This window comes from Esox lucius, chromosome 17 (genome assembly GCF_011004845.1).
Source record: "Esox lucius isolate fEsoLuc1 chromosome 17, fEsoLuc1.pri, whole genome shotgun sequence".
Taxonomy (NCBI): Eukaryota; Metazoa; Chordata; class Actinopteri; order Esociformes; family Esocidae; genus Esox; species Esox lucius.
This window is the reverse complement of record NC_047585.1, coordinates 18,373,636-18,395,806: the sequence shown is the minus strand read 5'-3', so window position 1 is coordinate 18,395,806 and position 22,171 is coordinate 18,373,636. Positions and strand designations below refer to the sequence as shown.

At 47.0% G+C, this 22,171-nt stretch overlaps 2 protein-coding genes across 5 annotated transcripts in view; one reads left to right on the top strand and one right to left on the bottom strand.

Moving 5' to 3' along the window:
• The window catches only part of LOC105017345 (nuclear receptor coactivator 3), a 34,528-nt gene extending 19,639 nt beyond the window's left edge, over positions 1 to 14,889 (top strand). For 2 of the 4 annotated variants that reach the window (XM_010881876.3, XM_034287324.1), the window contains exons 3-23: positions 1,412 to 1,461; positions 2,736 to 2,840; positions 3,121 to 3,281; positions 4,522 to 4,622; positions 6,279 to 6,453; positions 6,601 to 6,801; positions 6,927 to 7,013; positions 7,137 to 7,280; positions 7,442 to 7,589; positions 7,681 to 9,223; positions 9,338 to 9,464; positions 9,614 to 9,844; positions 9,975 to 10,205; positions 10,295 to 10,412; positions 10,833 to 11,004; positions 11,164 to 11,517; positions 11,665 to 11,766; positions 11,882 to 12,140; positions 12,331 to 12,505; positions 12,603 to 12,792; positions 12,906 to 14,889. In XM_010881876.3, the coding sequence (XP_010880178.2) occupies positions 2,755 to 2,840; positions 3,121 to 3,281; positions 4,522 to 4,622; positions 6,279 to 6,453; positions 6,601 to 6,801; positions 6,927 to 7,013; positions 7,137 to 7,280; positions 7,442 to 7,589; positions 7,681 to 9,223; positions 9,338 to 9,464; positions 9,614 to 9,844; positions 9,975 to 10,205; positions 10,295 to 10,412; positions 10,833 to 11,004; positions 11,164 to 11,517; positions 11,665 to 11,766; positions 11,882 to 12,140; positions 12,331 to 12,505; positions 12,603 to 12,792; positions 12,906 to 12,917 (4,617 nt within the window). In that variant the 5' untranslated portion in view covers positions 1,412 to 1,461; positions 2,736 to 2,754 and the 3' untranslated portion in view covers positions 12,918 to 14,889. Of the gene's footprint in view, positions 1 to 1,411; positions 1,462 to 2,491; positions 2,629 to 2,735; positions 2,841 to 3,120; positions 3,282 to 4,521; positions 4,623 to 6,278; positions 6,454 to 6,600; positions 6,802 to 6,926; positions 7,014 to 7,136; positions 7,281 to 7,441; positions 7,590 to 7,680; positions 9,224 to 9,337; positions 9,465 to 9,613; positions 9,845 to 9,974; positions 10,206 to 10,294; positions 10,413 to 10,832; positions 11,005 to 11,163; positions 11,518 to 11,664; positions 11,767 to 11,881; positions 12,141 to 12,330; positions 12,506 to 12,602; positions 12,793 to 12,905 lie in introns of all 4 variants that reach the window. The other 2 variants (XM_020055778.2, XM_010881877.3) reach the window with 2 other exon arrangements.
• A 3,422-nt stretch (positions 14,890 to 18,311) lies between these two features.
• Positions 18,312 to 19,336, bottom strand: id1 (inhibitor of DNA binding 1, HLH protein). The gene is given in 2 exon segments (NM_001305638.1): positions 18,312 to 18,627; positions 18,843 to 19,336. Coding segments are annotated over 2 exon segments (393 nt in total). The 5' UTR covers positions 19,200 to 19,336; the 3' UTR covers positions 18,312 to 18,591.
• Positions 19,337 to 22,171: the final 2,835 nt, after the last annotated feature.

Below are 22,171 nucleotides of genomic sequence, written 5' to 3'. Positions count from 1 at the left end.
TAATTTGTAACATATGATACATTTTAGTAGTGATCATAATATGATAAATTTTAGCTAATTCATAATGTCACCCAACATAACCTAACATACGAATTTGGGTGTCACCGATTTCCTTATAATAATGTTTCTTATTCCCACATTGCTCAATACCACCACTCTGTTGTAGAAACAACTGTTCCTCCTCAAATTCAGCTCACAAAACAATAGCTGGAAAATAAGCTACAATTATGATTGAATATTTAAATGATAAGTATTATCTTATTAAATTATAATAAGGCTCTCATTTAAACAATGTTTTCTGCTCAATCAGATTTCTTCTAGAGAATTTCAAATGATAATTTTTTATGTATTACTTTGGATTCTTGTGCGAACTCTAAAGAGCCCTCCCTCCATACCATACTGTACGGTTACAGATGGGTGTTCCCGTAACAGCCCAATGACAGTAGTGCTTTGTGGGTTGTTTGAAATGTATACAATGACATATTCATCAGTTTTGTTTTTATCCCAACAACATCTAGGTACCCAGATCATGACAATAAGTTACTAAGTCTTTGACCAGATTGCTTTGTTAATTTATTCAACACAGACTAATGCCACCTGCCCTTATAGTTAATTTTTTTTGGTTACTGTCACTTTAAATCCTGCCACGTACTTGATGGAACAAACATCTCACTATCTCTGGGCAAGTTTCGCATTGTCAGAAGTGTCTGATTCCGGATCGTTTGCATAATGCCTGGCCTGTTGTGACTCATTCCTGTTGCTGTTCAGACGAAACAAAGTGTTTAACTTGCTTTTGTACATTGTGTGCTTAATCCAGAATGCAGGGCTTCTGTATGTCTTTTAAATGATTCCCCTCCAGAATAGAGGGCTTCTGTATGTCTCTTAAATGATTCCCCTCCAGAATAGAGGGCTTCTGTATGTCTCTTAAATGATTCCCCTCCAGAATAGAGGGCTTCTGTATGTCTCTTAAATGATTCCCCTCCAGAATAGAGGGCTTCTGTATGTCTCTTAAATGAGTCCCCTCCAGAATAGAGGGCTTCTGTATGTCTCTTAAATGAGTCCCCTCCAGAATAGAGGGCTTCTGTATGTCTCAAAAGTATTTGGGGCAAAAAGTGGCAGAGGTCATATATTCATGTACATTGTCTGATAGTAATGGCAGAATGCTTTGTAAATACTGGGGAACTCTATCATTATGTTGAAATACTTTACCAGCACCACTGCATGATTGGTAGATTCACTGCTTGGGAAGGAGTTATACAAGGAAATAAAGCATTTCGCTGCAGTCTCTGACAGAACCACGTTCTCCTTGTTCTTCTCCCCCTATGCACTGTCTACAGTCAAGCTGTATGTTCTGCATTTTCTTTGATTAGCAGCAAGCAGCACTCAACTCTAGTGTCTGTTTGTCTTTCAGGATGTGAAGCTGACTGAGGTTTGATGTCATCATTCTCCACTACTGCAGAGGTGAGTTTGCAGACCTAGAAAAGGGAGGTGGGAGGGAGCGAGCGAGCGATGGGGGAAGAAGACAAGTGTACAGGAAAAGACCCATTTCAAGAGGGGTGGTGAAACCGAGAGAGACGGTGGGGAGCGTGCAGCGGGGAGACGTGCGCGCTGGAGACTAGGTGTGCTTGTGCCCAAGAGGTGGTGCTTTACGTGTCCGTGTTTGCACTTAAGACTGAGGCTGCAGTTTTCCACTCAGGAATGATGAGCTCATAGCGGTGTGTGCGCGTTCCACACAATTGTGGAAAAGATTGTGTGTGCCTGTGTTTGCCTGCCCACCCGTGCGTGCGTGCGTGCGCGTGCATGATTCTATCTGATGTGGGTGTTGTGTTGAAGCCTACCTCGAGTGCTGGAACAATGAACTCCTGAGTATTTTATTTTTTTTTATTTTATTTTTTTTTTGCTTTCTTTTTTTTGCGCCGGGCGGGAAAAGGAAAAGAGCGGTGACCTTAGTGGCTGCCTTCTTCTGGCTTCCTCTGGTTTGAACCCTGAGGGGGTCAGATGCAGGGCAAGGCCGTCCAAGGGAGGAAAACAAGGGCAGGGTCACCGGCTGGCCGCCGAGCGTCAGCGCCGTTGCACACCCAGAGAGACGGGGTCGGGTGGGGGGGCCACAGGGTGGGGGGTGGGGGGGCCACAGGGTGTATCGAAGGGGAGAGTGGATCAAGAGAGGAATCCGTTTAAGACAAGCGAAGGGCCGATGAGAAAGATGGGAGCTGGTTGAGGTGTGCAGTGCGTGCGGGGAAGCTAGTGATTGGAAGGTGGAAATGGGAGCGTGTCTTGCTGTTTATTAAGGTTAAATAGAGCAGAATAGCCTAACCCCCGGGACCAGCATTTCTCTAGTTTTATTTAATAACACCATTCAGCTTGTCCCTCTGCCTGGGGTGTATTGACTGTACTGTGGCGTCACTCTGTGCAGTACAGCAGGCTGAACGCACAATGACCCATTTCCCCCAAGGATCCAAATCACTACATCATCATCAGTCTCTCCTCACAGTGGAACAGATGAGATTTCCCTTCTATGAAAACGCAATGAAAGGAGTAGCCACCGCCAGCTCACTATTCGAATCCGCCCTGGCTCTTGTCTCTGTCTGAATGGACGTTTTTACGGAGGGATAATGGAAATGGTCAATGGTAATTATTGGACTGCCCAAAGGGGTCCTCTCCAAGTCAAGTCAGAGCGTAGTACAATACAATAAGCCACGTCATGTCTGACTGGTCTGGCCTCTTTGTCTCCCTAGGTGCTGCTATGCGCTGAGGATGAGCGGTGTGGGGGACAATTCACTGGAGCCCATGTGCTCCGAACGGAAACGCAAGATCTCCACCTGTGATACACCGGGCCTAGGGTGAGTCACGGTCGGGAACTGGGCCTCTGCCCGTGAGTCTGTCTTTCTGTGTGTGCGTGTGTGTGCGCGCGTGTGCGTGTACGTGTGTGTGCGTGTCCCGGCCTCTGTTAAACGTCCTCCCGGCTTCTGTTAAACGTCCTCCCGGCTTCTGTTAAACGTCCTCCCTTCTGGTTAGTATCTGATTTTCATTTAGATGATTTCCCTGATGTCAGCAACTTACTCTGGGTGGGTCATTTTGGAGGAAGAGGTGTGGTTGTCATGGTGACTCTGTGCTCTGCAGGTGTGACAAGCGCCGAAGGGAGCAGGAGAGTAAATACATCGAGGAGCTGGCTGAGCTCATCTCTGCCAACCTCGGGGACATCGACAGCTTCAACGTGAAGCCGGACAAATGTGCCATCCTCAAGGAGACTGTCCGACAGATCAGGCAAATCAAAGAGCAAGGTAGAAACTCCCCGGCGCGCTCTTCCGCTGACGCTAAGAACGGAAACTCGATATCTGCCCGCCGTCGGCTTTTAGGTGTTAACTTAACGGAAAAGGTGGTAATTGAAAATAATGATTTGCTGTTGATGAGTAGTGGCTGTGATGTTAGCCTGGTGCGAGGTTACACAGCCGGGTAGATGCCTGTGCGGAAAGTGGCTGTGGAGAGTCTGACGGGGGCGGGGTGGGGGGTTAGATGGACCGGCCTGGCCTCGTTGTTTATGTTCGGAGGAAATGAACACCAGTAATTGAGCCGTGGTGGCTGAAGGCCATGGTGCTCAACGCTCATCTGTCTGTTTGCACTGGAGTGGCAGGCCCGGCCCGGGAGACGGATGGGCCTGGAGGGCAGAGGGTGGAGACAGAAGAGGGTTCTAAGGACAGGACATGGGGAGGGATTCCATCCCCATAAATCACTAAGAGCCCCTCTCCACTCCCTCTGCTGGCAGTGCTAGGGTATTAGTTCCACCTTGCTTTGTGGTAGGTTAAGGGCAGCTTATAGCCGTGCCGTCCAATCAGATGAGTAAGACGGCCGGGATTGAAGGGAGTACGTTATTGGATTGGAATCCACCCACAGCTGGCTGCTGCTGATCGGAGCGATGTAGGTTGCTATAGTTACAGGAAGTGACCGATGAAAGCTCTCGTTCTATTACTCCTTCGCTGTTACGTTCTGTGACTCTTTCACTGTTCATTTTCGTAATTCATTCCCCATCAAATTTACCCAATGATTATTTCTCTTCCACCACATTTAACTAAAACATTGTCTTACTCTGATGTAAGAAAAACAAGAACTATTGCTTCTTGTTTTCTAGATGTAGTCTGACCCTTGCAGGTGAATCTCGTCACTTAAAATCAACATGTTGGAATCCATCTGTATTTAAGTGTTTTTTTGATTGTTTCAAATGTAGTGATGTATTTAGTCCTGCTCATGTTGTTAAAGCTGCCTCCTGGTGGTCGACAGTAAATGTCATTTTACAGGGACAAATGGTTTGCTGGATAGCTGATCTGTCTGTATGCAAATGTTTGGCTCCTATAATGTTTTTTTCTCCGATTTAATCTTTCTAATTTTCCTCACAATTCCACAGTAGATATCAAGCTGCTTGATTACAGACTGGTTGATATCCTGCAATGTAGTTTTGCAGTATTATTGCTTGATTTACCTTATATACCAGGAGGGAAGTGACTGGAGGTCTTTGTTCCCCTGCAGGGAAGAGCTCGTGCAGCGATGACGATGTCCAGAAGGCAGATGTGTCCTCTACTGGTCAAGGGGTCATTGACAAGGACCATCTGGGACCGCTACTATTACAGGTTAGCCTGGGGAGAGGGTTGGGGTCAAAGGGCTGGGAAATTGGACCACTGATGCAACAGGTTAGCCTGGGGACAGGGTCGTTTTTTAAATGGCAAGGTAATTAGGTTCACTTTTTGTTGGTTGGCTGTGAATCGCTGTTGTATGTGTAGTGGTGCAGCTGGTCACAAATATTAGTGTAGACTGTGTTGCCTGTCAACTATTAGTGTAGACTGTGTTGCCTGTCAACTATTAGTGTAGACTATGTTGCCTGTCAACTATTAGTGTAGACTATGTTGCCTGTCAACTATTAGTGTAGACTATGTTGCCTGTCAACTATTAGTGTAGACTATGTTGCCTGTCAACTATTAGTGTAGACTATGTTGCCTGTCAACTATTAGTGTAGACTGTGTTGCCTGTCAACTATTAGTGTAGACTGTGTTGCCTGTCAACTATTAGTGTAGACTGTGTTGCCTGTCAACTATTAGTGTAGACTGTGTTGCCTGTCAACTATTAGTGTAGACTGTGTTGCCTGTCAACTATTAGTGTAGACTGTGTTGCCTGTCAACTATTAGTGTAGACTGTGTTGCCTGTCAACTATTAGTGTAGACTGTGTTGCCTGTCAACTATTAGTGTAGACTGTGTTGCCTGTCAACTATTAGTGTAGACTGTGTTGCCTGTCAACTATTAGTGTAGACTGTGTTGCCTGTCAACTATTAGTGTAGACTGTGTTGCCTGTCAACTATTAGTGTAGACTGTGTTGCTTGTCAACTGTTAGTGTAGACTGTGTTGCCTGTCAACTGTTAGTGTAGACTGTGTTGCCTGTCAACTGTTAGTGTAGACTATGTTGCCTGTCAACTGTTAGTGTAGACTATGTTGCCTGTCAACTGTTAGTGTAGACTATGTTGCCTGTCAACTGTTAGTGTAGACTATGTTGCCTGTCAACTGTTAGTGTAGACCAGTGGTCACCAACCTTTTCAAGCCTAAGATCACATCCCAACTCCAAATGTAAACCAAGATCTACCACTTGCAAATTATGAAAAAACGAGGCCACAATGTAGTTTGACATTCTTTGTTGCCTGTTAGTCACTACAAAAATACTTTTGTATTAATTGTATATTAATTCTAATACACTTTTAGTATGAAAATTAGTTATTAATCCATATGAAATGTGCATTTCTCTCCGGCACGTTCTGCGATGATCGCGGGTCAGTATCATCAAATTCATCTTTGCAGCCGACACAAAAAAAACATTTGTTCATTAATAAACAATTAAAACGTCTCATTGACATATTTTACATATTCATAATCATTACTTTTGCTGGTTCTTTGAGACAGCTTTTAGGTGCCGTTTAAATGAACGCGTCACAACTCCATCAGAACCGAAAACATAGAGAGAGCTCTTCATATGTAAACTAGGCTATTTGATTGGACAGCCTCTCCCTCCCCTAGACACCATTTACTGCACACAATAGGCTCACACATGGTGCATTTTAAATGAATAAATAATAATGAATACAAATATATATATTTATTTTATCTCTGATTTTGAAAACTCTTTACGATCGACTTAAAATGCTTCCAAGATCGACTAGTCGACTGCGTTCGACGGGTTGGTGACTCGTGGTGTAAACTATGCTGCCTGTCAACTGTTAGTGGAGACTGTCGTCTGTCTTCAGGCCCTGGATGGTTTCCTGTTTGTGGTGAACCGGGAGGGCAGCATCGTGTTTGTGTCTGACAACGTGACCCAGTACCTGCAGTACACACAGGAGGAACTCATTAACACCTCTGTCTACAACATCCTTCATGAGGATGACCGAGAGGAACTGCACAAGAACCTGCCCAAGAACACTGGTATGACACACACACACACACGCCCATGCGCAGTTGCAATAACACAGAAACATACACCATTTGATTTATATTTAGTCCCACTGCAGAGCAGCGATCTGCCCAACCCTGCTCGTGACAACAGTTTGTGTGTCTCCTCAACTCCTTCAGCACCCAACGGTGGGCCTTGGGGAGGAGAGGCGTCGCGCCAGAAGAGCAACACCTTTAACTGTCGTATGCTGGTGAAGTATGGTCACGGGCAGAGCCATCAGAACCACAGGCCGTCTGAGGAGGGGCCCAACCGGCAGCGCTATGAGACCATGCAGTGCTTCGCCCTGACCCAGCCCCGGGCCATGATGGAGGAAGGGGAGGGTAGGGTCCTATTTCACACTGCTCTCTGTGTACCATGCAGACTTCCTGAGCTCCTCAAGTTGCTTGTTGATGCCATGTTGGGTTTGAGGTGACGTGGAGCCTGGTGTGTGTGTGTGTGTTCTCAGACCTGCAGTCGTGTATGATCTGTGTGGCACGGTGCATCACTGCAGTGGAGCGAACCGAGAGGTTCAGCACCCGCCACGAGCTGTCAGGTGAGTCCACGTTCTGGGGATTGTCTGTGGACCTGCAACCGTTCAGCTCAGCCTGACGTGGTCCTTCCAGTCTGAGTCCATGTGTGTGTGAGCCCCCCCGGGTGTGCTTGTGTCGTCTTCCAGGTAAACTGATAGAGATCGAACAGCAGAGTTCCCTCCACACCACCATGCGTCCCGGCTGGGAAGACCTGGTGAGGCGCTGCATGCAGATGTTCCTGTACCTCAGCGAGGGCCAGCCCTGGTTCTACAAACGCCACTACAAGGAGGGTACGCTTCTCCCTCTCCTCCCTGCCCACCTCTCCTCTCTGGCACAGTTCTCCCCGCCCTGTCCTCTGCGTCTGTCTCCCCTGGTCACTCCCCCGATAAATGCATGATAATACAGTGCATGTCCTTAACACGGCTACGTGATCTTCGTCTCTCTTCTCTAGCCTTAATGCACGGTCGCGCCGAGACGCCGTCTTACCGGTTCTCTCTGTCCGACGGCACCCTGGTCACCGCTCAAACCAGGAGCGAGCTCTGTCGCAACCAGGGCTCCAACGAGCAGCACACCTTCCTCTCTACTCATCTGCTACAGAGGTTAGTCTGTCAGCCTGTAGCACCCAGTCCAGGGCTTTAGTATCACCCGGTCAGTCAGGGATTGAACTGTTTTCTCCTTTTTCTGTGTTAGAGAGCCGAATGGCTACCGAGCCAACCAAGGTGGCATGATGAGACCCCAGGGCCTAGGAGGCACCAACGCTCCGATGAACATGGCTCCTGGCGGGGGCATGGCTGGCATGAACAGGAGCTACGGCATGGGGGTGGAGCCGGGGCACATGGCACAGAGAGGCGGTCACCCTTACACAGGGGGCAACAGGATGCACGCCGTGAATCAGATGAACGCCGTGAATCAGATGAACCCCTCGATGCATCAAATGAACTCTCAGATGAATTCAGTGGGTCATACGATGAACAACATGGGTCAGCGGAATTCTATGAGTCAAATGAACTCCATGCACCCGATTAATTCTCAGATGAATCCTGTGAACCAAATGAGTTCAATGAACCAGATGAACCAGATGAATCAAATGAACCAAAGGAGTCAGATGAACCACCCTGGAATGCATCCGCATAATCCGCACCCTCAGCAACAGCAGTCCGCCCCGTTCCACGGAACCAGCTACGGCGTGGGCGGCGTGTCCGGCCCCTCGCAGGGCGGCCCTGGAATGAATGGCCCCCAGAACATCATGGGCTCCCTTAGAGTGAGGGGAAGTCCCAAAATGGCAGTTGGGCCCTTCTCCCCAGGAGGCATGCACTCACCCATGACCTCTGGTCACCCAGGCAGTACCGGAGGGAGCACCAGTTTTTCCAGCAGCTCCCTGAATGCCCTCCAGGCCATCAGTGAGGGGGTGGGCTCCTCCATACCCTCTGCACTCCCCTCCGCCCTCCCCTCTGCCCTGACTTCTCCCCCAACACACAAGCCGGACAGCTCCCCCGGCATCAACTCCTCCCAGCAAGGCCAGAGTAAACCGGGAGGTTCAGACTCCAAGAGCCCAGGCAGCTCTCTGGCCAATGGAGGAGAGCACCCCCACACCCCCACCGGCGAGGGGATCCCAGACAGCCAGGCCAGCAGGGAGGGCCCAGCCAGGGGAGAAGCCAGCCGAAGAGACAACAAGGGGGGCCACAAGAAGCTCCTGCAGCTCCTCACCTCCCCAACAGAGGAGCTCGGACCCCCTAACCCCCAGGCTGGTCCTGGCCACGCCCCCATGGGCTCCGAGGCCAAGGAAGGCGCAGGGGGTACGACCAGCCCCTCGTCCACAGGGGTGTCCTCCTCCACGGCGGCGGCGGCACACTTGGCCAACCAGTCCCTGCAGGAGAAGCACAAGATCCTCCACAAGCTGCTGCAGAATGGAAACACCCCGGACGAGGTGGCCCGCATCACGGCCGAGGCCACAGGGAAGGTCACGGATGGCGGGGTTCCTGAGGCTGGCCAAGGAGGTCCCGGAGCCAGGGGGGCTGAGGTGAAACAAGAGCAGCACAGCCCCAAGAAGGAGAAGGCCCACGCCCTGCTCCACTACCTCCTCAACAAGGATGACTCTAAAGCAGGGAGGGGTGATCCCAAGCCAAAACCGGAGGACCTGGACAGCAGGGGAACCCAGGGAGTGTGCTCGGGGGTCACGATCTCTGAACCCGGCAACATGGTGGGGAAGGTCAAGACCGAACCTCCTGATGAGGTGGGTAGGACGTTGTACCTAGTGTTAATTACTCTATTATTTAGTCTGGGAGCAGCTTGTGATGTCTGTTATTCCGCTGTTGGTTAACAGAAACATTTTGTGTTCTCCTCCCAGTTGGAAACGCTAGAGACGATACTCGGAGGCCGCAGAAACTCCAGCTCCGGGTTTTACACTGAACTGGACTCCAGAGCAGGAAAGGAGATAGGAAACAAACCGGGTAATGGACCAGACAGTTTGCAAGGTGAATTAGACTGAACGAATGCTCATTTTAATGATTAATTACGATTTGATATAGAAGTGCTTGTCATATGTTGGTCATTACTTGACTGCTATCCTGTTGTTAGCACATGTCGTGTTAGTGCTTGACCTGACCTTTCCTCTGTCTTTCAGATGGGGAGAGAGGACCCATGTTGCCTGCCCAGCGCGGGCCCCTCCAGAGGGCTCTGTCAGTTGATGCTAAGCCCCTGGGTGGTGGTGGTGGTCTGGCGGGGAGGAGGAACGTCACCTGCCCCACCCTCATCAAACAGGAGAAGGTGGAGGCCCCCGTCCGACCAGGCATGGCCAACGGCTTCCTGGGAGGCAGCGTGGGTGTGTGTCCACCTCGGGGCGGTGCCGCCACAAGTAACTCACTTACTTAACAGGCTTTGGCCATCTCAAACGGTTGGGATTGCCTCGGGTTGGAAAGTTCTGGAACATTGCCGATGGTTCATGGGCAATAATGTGTGTGTGTGTGTTTGCATGTGTTCACTAGGAGGTATGAACAGGGCTATGGGTATGCCACAGCGCCCCCCCATGGCCGGGCAGGCTGACTGGGGAATGCCCAGGTCTACTGGAAGTCCCGTGGGCGTTCAGGGACACCCGACACTGTCTCGGCCAGGGATGGACTTCAACTCCAAAGGCATGATGGGAGGTCCCATGATCGGCCGTTCAAACAGCGTACCTGGGAACACCAGGTCTATGCTGTCGCAGCATCTGGAGATGGGTACGCCACTGGTCTCAATCGGGTTCCGTACTGGTGATCTGCATTTGTTGTGTGTATGACTGGTTCATGCTGACCTCCGCTGCCTCTAGGTTCCGGTGAGGTCAATATGGGGATGAGTCCCTTCAGTGGACAGGGACCTCCACCTCAGTCCCCCTCCTGGCCGGACAGTGCAATGGGAATGGACAGACCACCCACCAACCCAAATAGGTAAATATGGTACCGTGGTCTTTATCGTACACAAGCTGTCGCCCTCAACCGGTTGTCTGCCTGTTAATGGGGAGCCTCAGTCATATGATCCAACGATTCAATTGACCAAGCTCCTCCCCTAGACATATCAGCAGCAATCAAAATCAGGGGTGGAGCTGGTCACTTGGGGTTTGGGATTCACTGCTTCGTCTGTTTTATTTGGGTTGAATCAGTAACGTATCACTCCTATTTTGTCTTGAGAACCAATGATTGGTTTGCAAGGTGGGGCTTCAAAAAGATTTCTGATGGATGATAATGTGTATCAATTGTGGGCGAATCAGTGTTAGCTGTTTCTTTGTTAACACATTCTGTGGAGCACATTGACACCCGAGTATACAGTTTTTGCCTCCACTGACCCCCCACTTCCTTGTTGGGTACCAGGCGTCAATTTGGGAACCCCCTGGACGAACTCCTGGTGCCTCCCTCCACCAGCCAGGGTCAGAGCGATGAGCTGGCCCTCCTGGACCAGCTGGACTGTCTACTCAACAACACTGATGTCATCGCCCTGGAGGAAATCGACCGGGCCTTGGGTATCCCTGACCTCGTAGGACAGGTACACGATGAGGACATCCAGATAATGTTATTTACCTATATAAATTAACAGACCCTCTCAACCCGGTTGCTAAAACCCACCCCGTTACACTGACCCCGTTACACTGACCCCGTTACACTGACCCCGTTACATTGACCCTGTTTGACCCGTCTCCTTCAGCCTCATGGTCCGGAGCAGCAGCCGCCACCAGGTCCAGGGCAGAGGCCCCCGTCCGAACCCTTCCCAGGGCCCGGACCGGACACCCCCATGGGGATGGAGCCGAAGCCCATGTATGGTCACGGGTACCCAGGACCCCCCTCCATGCAGTCAAACTATGGGGGGAACCCCATGCAAGCCCAGTCCCCTGCCGGCTTCAACTCCGTGATGAACCAGATGGGCGGCCAGACGGCCCCAGGGGGCTTCCCTGGCATGGGGGCTATGGGCCACCCACGCGCTGGCTTGATGAGGCCCCGTTTGATGGGCCCCGCCAATCCCCTCAGACAACAGCTGCAGCAGAGGCTCCAGGGCCAACAGGTGAGGAACGTGTGACCCTGATAACTTCCAAGGGCCCAAAGAGGCTAGATTTCCTTCTGTCTACATAGTGTGGCACATTATAAACTGTCTTTCCCACCCGGGTTAAGCGCATCACCCGGGGGCTAATGTTGTCCCACTTCTTCACAGTTCATGAACCAGACCCGTCAGAGCATGGGCATCAAGATGGAGAATTCCCCCGCAGGAAACCCCGGGATGCGGCCTGGGATTCAGCCCAGCATGGGCAGTCAGGTAGGCTCCATTGCCAACCATAGCCGCGGCAGGCCGCCTCGTGGAAGAAACTTGCGCCGTTGCTCTGCTGCACCTGCAGCCTTGACAGTGTGTATCCTTGTCTCTGCTCGGTCAGCCCGGCTACCTGAACTCCCAGATGATGGCCCAGCGCAGCAGGGAGATGATGACCTTGCAGATTAGGAGGCAGAGGATGATGATGATGATGCAACAGCAGACGGCTGCCGGTGGATTCAGCCCCCCTCCAAACGTCACCGCTCCCGCAGGCATGGACAACCCCATGACCGGACCCCCCATGCCCGGACCCCCTGTGACTGGACCCGGACCCGCCATGAACCAGCCCGGCCCTCAGCAGTTTCCCTACGCCGGAAACTATGGTGAGCCTAATTGATCCGAATGCGTGTTACATATTGCATTAGCCTCAATGCATGTCCTCAGACAGTCCTCATTCCCAGACCCTTTTTTTTTTTTTTACAGTTCTCACTCATACGGGCAGTGACAGAAACGCTCCTTTTTTTCCAACACGGAATATGCAATGTATGTTTTTCTTTTTGCCTGTGGTTACAGGAATGAGCCAGCAGGGGGAGCCCTCGTTTGTAGGTGCTGGCAGCAGCCCGCCGAGTAACATGATGCCGGGTCGCATGGGAGGGCCTCAGAACGCCATGATGCACCCGCAGAGTGCTCCCATGTACCAGTCAGCTGACATGAAAGGCTGGCCTCAGAGTGGCATGACACGGAACAGGTATGGCGGGGTCCATAGAACAGAACCAGAGGCCATGGCTGTTTGCTATCTTTGTCTATACAACTCGGTTCTTAACATGCAGGTGTTTTTGTTCTAGCTCCTACCCCCAGCAGCAGTTCACCCAGCAGGGGAACACGGGCCAGTTTGGGGGTCCCATGATGATGAACGGGTCCATGGGTGGACCAAGCCCAGTCAGTGGTGCTGTTGGAGCGCAGATGGGTCAGATGCAGGGCCAGTTGGCCATGAATTCCATGGGAATGGGTCGGATGCCGATGGGACCTGAACAGGTGAGACGTTTGTCCTTAAATAAAAATGCATACAAGTAACTTCCCAGTGGGGATTTGATAGCTGAACCTGAACTCCTGTGTAAATGTATGCTAACAATTATCCCTCCCTCCAGAAATATTGCTGAAAACGTATGTAGTCCATGAGAGCCCTCACCTGGAGAGACTGCATTTCCCCACCTCTGTACCTGCAGTGTGTGTGTGTGTGTGGGTGGGTGACCGACTGGGGAACACAGGCCCCCCCCGTCTGCCCCATTCACCGTTCTCAGGACTACGAGTAGAGACACTGTGAAGAAGCCACGGTGAGGGGACGACTGCGAAATAAAGATCCCCAATGCCTCCCTCCAGACGGTTCGTGTGGACGACTTGGTTCCGGAAAAGGCCATGCTTTCTTTTTTTCTGTGATTTGTAGGAGTGTGGTGGGCGGCGTCCCGCATGCTACAACAAATGAGGCCTTGTTGCGCGTGCGTACAAGACGAAGGGACGTCTGAAGCTACTATACATGCAGTCAGCTGTGTTCAGCATCAATGCCGGGACATAGAATCTGCTTGGAGACAGTATGGGATACGGTACAACTAGCTATGGCTGCACTTTATCACAAGGCTTCTGTGTTAACAGATTGTTGCAATATGTCTTAGTCATCACAGCCTTACTAGAGATTCAGTGCTTTGGTTTTCTTTTTTTGTCCTTCAGATGCGCCTCATTTCATTTTTTGAATCGGCAGGCGCTGTCAGCACAGGTTGCTTCGATTTTATGCAGGTTCAAGCAATAAAATGTTCCTCTATGCTTTACACTGAAACTGAGCATCAAAAACTTGTAAGCAAAACGGTACTGCAGTATTAGATGAAATTAGTCAAATGTCTTTTATGTGAATACCAATTGTAAATAGGCTACAAATGTATCATACATGCTTTTTATAGATTCCTTTTTTTTTGCACAGAGTTTAAGACTTGGTCCAATTCTTGTGACTTTGTCTGTTTTAGTTTGCCGTTAATTTTAACCTTTTGGACCGAAGTGCAGTGCAGGTGTGTGGGTTTCTCCTTTTTCTCTGAGGATGTTTATTTTAAGTGATAACAGCCATGTATTTCTTTTTAGAAGCACTTTTATTACTGATCTTTTGGGTCGACACTTTGAAATGTTCGTCTGGTGAGTGGCTGAATGGTGCCTCTATCCTGCTCGCAGGGTCGTTCCAGCCGACAGTTAATATCCTGTCTGTGGCATTCAAACTGTGCCAGGTGTTCTGGGGTTGTTGGCTGAAGAATGCACTCCCCTCCAGGTGCGTAGGTTCTGGAAAATACCAGGTTGAGTAGAATGATGAGAAGGTAAACGGCGTTGAGCGATGAGAATCAAAGGACACGTCTTGATCATCAACTCTCCTGAACTTCTGGGAGTTCCTGCACGGCTGTAATCACATATTGGACATAACAGAACTTGGTCAGAAAAATGGCCTAACCATATTGTTAATGGTGTGTTGAAAACGGCCGCATGAACGAACATTAATGAAGAATGGACAAAGATGTCGTAGAGCATGTAGGTATATTCTGGAAGAAGATGGGTGGGGGCACAGTTTGGGAAGTTCTAAACAAAGGACTTTTCCTAAAGTTCTTCCCCAGCTCTCACTACAGTGTTTTTATCCTTTCTTTTGACTGTTACTCTAAACTCTCCAAGAAATCTACCTTTAACAGTGCGCAATCCAAAGATATTTTTCCAGTTCTTTGTATAGTTTCTGCCTGTAATGGTGTACATTTATATCTATGCGTTGTATATGCACACAGTAACTGGGTACATATCATAATAACATGATTTTATAAATACCAATTATGATACTGAAAGCATTGACTTGTTCGGAAGGCAGTGGGTAGCCATCATTGTCAGTAATCTGTGGATGGGTAAATATGACTTGCGAATACCATATGGAATGAAATACTCTGGAGACGTGTCAATTTAATGTTACAACATATTTCTTCAGAAATCTGCGTATGCTCATTTTGTTTCCTTTTTTTGAAACTGAAAGTATGCTGTCATTTTACAGGATGTATATTCCAACTGTTTTTTTTGTCTCGATGTTGATATTGATGTAAATACAAATTTATATTTAAACACTTGTGGCTCAAATGTTTTATTGTTGTCAAATGTATTAGTCAAAACATATTTAGCATTGTCTAATGTGACACACCTTGCTGACCTTGATAAAGACAACCCAGAATGACCCAGAAAGAAGTGAGGGGAAGAATAATGGTCTCTGCTCCTATAGTCCATAAGCCAAGAGAAAATAAGCTAGTAATACCTACTTTATTAACATTCTTCATGATACAGGTGCTGGTCATATAATTAGAATATCATCAAAAAGTTAATTTATTTCAGTAATTCCATTCAAAAAGTGAAACTTGAATAATGTATACATTCATTCCACACAGACTGATATATTTCAAGTGTTTATTTCTTTTAATTTTGATGATTATAACAGACAACTAATGAAAACCCCAAATTCAGTATCTCAGAAAATTTGAATATTGTGAAAAGGTTCAATATTGAAGACACCTGGTGCTACACTAATCAGCTAATTAACTCAAAACACCTGCAAAGGCCTTTAAATAGTCACTCAGTCTAGTTCTGTAGGCTACACAGTCATGGGGAAGACTGATGACTTGACAGCTGTCCAAAAGATGACCATTGACACCTTGCACAAAGAGGGCAAGACACAAAAGGTAATTGCTAAAGAGGCTGGCTGTTCACAGAGCTCGGTATCCAAGCACATTAATAGAGGCGACTGGAAGGAAAAAATGTGGCAGAAAAAAGTGCGCAAGCAATAGGGATAACCGCACCCTGGAGAGGATTGTGAAACAAAACCCATTCAAAAATGTGGGAGAGATTCTCAAAGAGTGGACTGCAGAGTCTGGAGGAAGAGAGGAGAGGCACAGAATCCACGTTGCTTGAAGTCCAGTGTAAAGTTTCCACAGTCAGTGATGGTTTGGGGTGCCATGTCATCTGCTGGTGTTGGTCCACTGTGTTTTTTGAGGTCCAAGGTCAACACAGCCGTCTACCAGGAAGTTTTAGAGCACTTCATGCTTCCTGCTGCTGACCAACTTTATGGAGATGCAGATTTCATTTTCCAACAGGACTTGGCACCTGCACATAGTGCCAAAGCTACCAGTACCTGGTTTAAGGACATGGTATCCCTGTCCTTAATTGGCCAGCAAACTCGCCTGACCTTAACCCTATAGAAAATCTATTGGGTATTGTGAAGAGGAAGATGCGATACGCCAGACCCAACAATGCAGAAGAGCTGAAGGCCACTATCAGAGCAACCTGGGCTCTCATAACACCTGAGCAGTGCCACAGTCTGATCGACTTCATGCCACGCCGCATTGCTGTAGTAATTCAGGCAAAAGGAGCCCCAACCAAGTATTGAGTGCTGTACATGCTCATACTTTTCATGTTCCTACTTTTCAGTTGGCCAACATTTCTAAAAATATTTTTTTGTATTGGTCTTAAGTAATATTCTAATTTTCAGAGATACTGAATTTGGGTTTTTCATTAGTTGTCAGTTATAATCATCACAATTAAAATAAATAAACATTTTGAAATATATCAGTCTGTGTGTAATTAATTAATATAATATACAAGTTTCACTTTTTAAATGGAATTACTGACATAAATCAACTTTTTGATGATATTCTAATTATATGACCAGCACCTGTATGTCCAAAGTTCTAACCAGGGTCAAAACTAGCTGTGTCCTCTTGGAAGAGTCACCAGAGGCTGGTGTTCTTAAACTTTTGTCTACTTCACTACAGTTTTAACTATTCTGAGAATGGCACATATGTTGTATAGTGCATTAACTCACATTTTCAGTATGTTTCACAATGAGGCAACTCATTGCAGAAAATAAAATTTGCTCTTGTGGAAGTATTCTTCATTTAACCTGTAAAGAGTGATTTACAACCCAATTACATTGCTCATGTTTTACACTTGACAGCTCTGCTCAGTTTTCTGCTTTCCCATGGTCCCAGTTTAAGGTGTGTAAATCTATCATGACTGAGACCGAGACACATTGGATGACCTTTTGGGTGTTATCCCCAAAGCGGGCACACGGGGGCGGTATATTCTAAGACATTTCAAAACAACTCATCGTGGGCAAAACGCATGTATGTTTAAAGTATTTGGAGAAAAATTCAGTTGAATGTTATCGAATCAGTTTTTGGTGTTTGGAATTAAGGCAATGATAAAATATGGGCGTTGGGAATTAGTGATTTTGCAGCGTTTCATACCCGATCGAGGGCTGTAAAATGATCTGAAAAAAGTATGACTTAAAAATCGCATTAAACTGGAAATTGTAAACCACAAACAAATTTCAGTATACTCTATCCACAACTATTAATTTAATTTATAATGGTTAATATTATGTAACATTGTTATTTGTTTCCTAAAACAGATATCAACAATTGTATTAATAGCACGTTTGTATGTAACTACTGTAGGTCTACTATACGTATGAATAGAACATCCTAACAGAGAACCAGGGTTTCTTTCTTGGCAGAGCGCCAAGCCCATCTGCGGCTTGGCTCGTGGATTACTGTTTGTTAATGTTTCAATCAGCTGTGTGTTGAGGAATGTGGAGCTATTTAACCTGAACTTCCCCAGGTGTGCTGTGGCGCCGCTCAGTCTGGGCCCCGCCGCCCACTCCTGCCCTTGGCACAAAGCTATCATACAAACACAATCACACACTGGCCGTGCCTCAGAACGCAGGGGCTGCAGCTGTGCGGATCGCACCGCAGGGAAATGAGAAAAACATCGCACGAGGGAAACAGAATTAATCTTATAACCAATTGCATTTTTGATTTACCCCCTGCATTGCTGAAATTAATACAGAGTAATTTAAAATAAAATCAGAAGTGTTTTACAGCATATGCGCCCAAATTATCGGTTTGATTAATAGGTTTATTTGGCCTACAAAATTCCAGTTTGGACCAAATGGGTTCATTTAACTTAAAAACATTTCTAATAAATGTATTTACTTCTTGACAGAGCGAGTAATCTTACCATTCTGAAAATGTTTCTGGTTAGCCTATCTGTACCCTAAGGATTCGAGTTATTGTGAGATTAAGGCTATTGCAGATAATTATAACATTATATATTTTCCAAATAAGCCGCTCCCTGGTGTACATGTCAGAACATCAGTCTAGGGAATGTTTGTCTCCATAGTCTCTAATTCTTTGCATATTATGTGCATATGAAAACACTACAGAAATACATTGTCTTAGATGTGAAAAGGATGTGACACATTCACACACACACTGAACACTAAAACCCAAGTTTACAAATAATTGTCTTGTTTTAATAAAAACACCATTAAGGTACATTGTAAAAAACAATATCATTCACGTAAGTGTGGCATTGTAATATACAATACAGTTTGTCGCTCAGGAATCTGAGAAAATATAGAACTTTTCTTTTACAAAAGGTTGAATTTCTACATGTTTTAAGAGATACAAAACAAAAGAAGCGTTGACTTTGTTGATACACTCTACACAACAACAACATAAGCTGTTTGCAGAAACTGCCATGGTCCTCGGGCTAACACAGTCTATTTGGACCCACTCATCTCTATGAGATCAGAGACCTGGGAGTGGATTGAAGGCCTTGAGTGACAGCTACTCTCTTCTTGAGAATGTCCATCGACAGTCTTTTCTAGCATGGGAGTTTTCAACTTCCCTATTTGACCCAAGGTTTGGTTGTGATCACATGTCACATAAAGTAACCTTGTTCGTTCTGGAATGTTGGGCTTCAGCTCCGGGAGATCTAGCGGCACATGACTCTGTCATCCGAGCATCCATTCTGGAGAGAGAAAAATACAGTTAGGTCAATGCAGTACTGAACCTCATATGAAACTTAACACAATGTTAAATACAGTAATAACCAACTTTACGCACGGTTATAGAAGCGACTAGGTAACAGACAATTCATAGCAATTACCTCACACAGTTATGTCAGATATTGAGAAATAACAATGTATACATAAACTTGTTGAGACATGTAATAGTGATATATACCTCGACAGTGATGCTGGTCAGCTCTGCGTTCAGGGTGGTCAGTGGTGTGCGGGTCACGCTGTTTTGCTGACGACTCTTCTCTGGTTCGTCCAGTTCGACCTGCAGGTCCCAGATGTAGTCAATGACATGCTGGAGGATCTCCACCTTGCTAGCTTTCTTGTTGGTCGGGAGAGTGGGGACCAGCTCCTTCAGCTTGCTATAGCAGCTATTCATGTCCTGCAGAAACACGGTCATCTGCTCGTCCAGCAGTGGGATTTTGCATTTGGAGATGGCCAGGCTATGGTCGGAGAGGCACCGCACCATGTCCTCGCCGCCAACCTTGCTCTTCAGTGCGCAGGTAGGTCCCACAACCTTCATATTGGCTGTTGATATAGCTGTAGTTTCCAAGGATAATGAAAATGTGGTGTGCGGAAGCTTTGGAGAGTAGAAACGGTTCCAGAAGTCTTATTCGTAGTCTTGGGAATGTTGTCTCTGTAATGTTGACAGTTCTCAACAACGCACGAGTGTACCGTCTTTATTTTATAGTAGACTTGGATTTGGGGGCGTGCCTAAACTGGTCCTGTTTGTATTGCGAGGACCAATAGTACGACCGTTTTTAAGCTAGAGGGACTGTTCACAACTGTTTTGTTAGCCAATGGAAGCGGGAGTCTGGTTATCAGGATTTACAATCTGTTTGAGGGATGGCGTTACAAATGGAAACAAATGTGTGCATGTCTTTTTACGGGTGATATGTGGGAATCCAGCTGTCCATGGCTTCGTAACTCTGCAGGTGTAGAGTGCCTGGGGACACTCAAGGGGTGGTGTTTTTGTATGGGTATGTCTGCTGATGTGTTGGAATTGAATAGAATTAATAGTTGATGATAACCATAGCGCCAAAGATGTGCCGCCTAGTTGCTGAGTGCACCACATACACGTTTTAAATGTGCCACGAATTAAGAGCTATTCAGACTACATTAAAAAAAAAATATTTAGTAGTGTAAAACTCAATCCAAACGTGCTAAATAAGGGCATATGGGACTCATGTAGCCTATGTCATTTAAGATTAAGATAAAATGTAATTTGTAATTGGTTATTTTATAATTATATGTTAGCCTACTTGTCTTGCGCAATTTCACGTGTATTTATCGTAGCGGGCATCACATAGGTGTTAAAAGTAGGATATTTCATTAAGGTAACTGCACAGATTCTTTTTCATGTCGTGAAGAGACACCCCTGTGAGCAACTTCACGGATTCCTTCACATGTTCTCCGTGTGTGCTCAACCTTGTGTGCACATTGAAATTGCATTGCTCTGTCCTGAATCTTCCCCCAGATTGTCCAAACAAGCCGAGGCAGACTGGCAGGCGCCAGCGCCGTGACGTCACCCATTCATCCGAGCCTTGAAGCCTGTCAGCCTGGCGCCGAGCGGGCGGTCGCTATGGAGACCTCAAACAACAGGCTCGCACTCACCATTCACCTGCGTAGCGCGCAAACCCTGAGAACAAACTGTCCTCGGAGATCATCATTCATTTATCACCTTAAATCACTCTGATGAGATTAACGCCCCGCACACCTGCAAAACGGACGCAGTCCCTAGTTTACTCTAGCAGAGTATTTTAAGAGAGAGAGAAGAGAGCTTTAAAGTGAAAGTATGCATTTGTAGCCTACCGCATTTTTACGCAAATTGATAGGATACGTTGTGGCAGCATTCCTTCGCTTAGAGCAATGCATCAGCACAACCGGCAACATATCTGAAATACAGCTTAAAAAATATATATGTTAAAATAGGACTAAAAAGTGGACTTGAATTATAAATTTAACTAATTGCTCTAACTGTTAATTACCCCCATGAGTAGACAACCAATTGCACACACAATTAAGATAATGAAACTACTATAGTAATAACACATTTCACTGGAATTGTTTTACTTGCAGCAGTAGCTCCTAAAACTTTTTCATTTTTTTTTTTTAAACTTTCTTTTCTTTTTTTGCCCTCTGTCCCAGGTCACAGCTGACAGGGCGGTGGGAGAGAGGGAGGGAGGGCCGGGCAGCCAGAACAATGGGAGTGCGGTGCAGGGATTGTGGGAGAGAATCTAGGCTGGAGCCACAGTGTCTGGAGCGCCCCTCCACTCCCCTCATCCAGCTTTTGTTCAGCTGCAAAAGTTATCAGCACTTCCTACTGACACCAACAATAACTCCACACAGCTGGGCCCTTTTTGCCTGTTTACAGCACATCAAGGGAATGGGGAAGAGAGGAGAGGGGAAAGAGGCAGAGGGAGAAGAAAAGCAAAACCTTTTAGCTCCTGATTTTTACTGACAGAATGGCAATGCCCCCCACCATCAACCAGCGACCCATCCAAAAAAAATGGATTCCATTGCCATTCATTCATTCCAGTTAACGCTGGAATGCAAACTGCTTTTTAATTGCCCCAATTAATTTCAATGAAGTGTCGCATGTGTGGTAAAAATCTGATTCCACGTTGTACTTATTCTCTGCACACTGTATTCTGAATTTGTTGCAAACGCGTTCTATTACGGAATCTGTCAAAATGCGAATATGCAACAGTTTCAGTCCATCGCTCAGAAGGAACAGTGTGTACAGAGCAGGGCTGTTTTCAACAGTACGTTCCAGTGCCACTACTTTGGCTCGTAGCTTTGTCACTATATCGTTGATTGTCCCGTTCGCGGAAAGGAAGTGTGTTACGCCCTCTTTATTGCTACAAAAAGTAGTTCCACAAGAGCAGAGTACAGGAAGTAGTGAGGGGAAAGCTGGTGTTCAGAGAGGGGAGAGGACATTCCAGTCATGTGGCAACTGTTATTATTAACCGGGAACAATGGCTACTGCTCAGAGGGCTTCCTGAAACGTAGAACTTCTGTGAAACTAGCAGTCAAAAATAATGTCTGATATCGTCACTGATTGCGAAACGTCACCACAATGTACATTCAGTCTTGTAGTATTGCGTTACATGCTTTAGCTGTGTAACGTTACATCATACGGTTTCTTTGCTTTTAGAATGTCATTTGCTTGGGCTCAAACATCCAGCAATCTACACGCACACATCAAACTCCTGGCAGCTGTGGGATTAGTTTCCAGCTCCCAGTCTGGTTCTTCCTGTTTGGCGGATAATGATCACACCTGTGCAGGTGTGTGGAGAGGAGCGGCCCCCGCCGACATGACAGTGAGCTGGTGTCAGGTATACACCGTCCTTGATAAAGGAATGCTGTCATGGTTTTCTGATAGCAGCCTCGATGTCAAATGTGTAGCTAATGGTGACAGTGACGGGGGCCTCCTTCAGAGAGGAGGAAATCAAGACGTTAACGGGGAGTGTGTTTGAGGCAAGGGGCTGGACC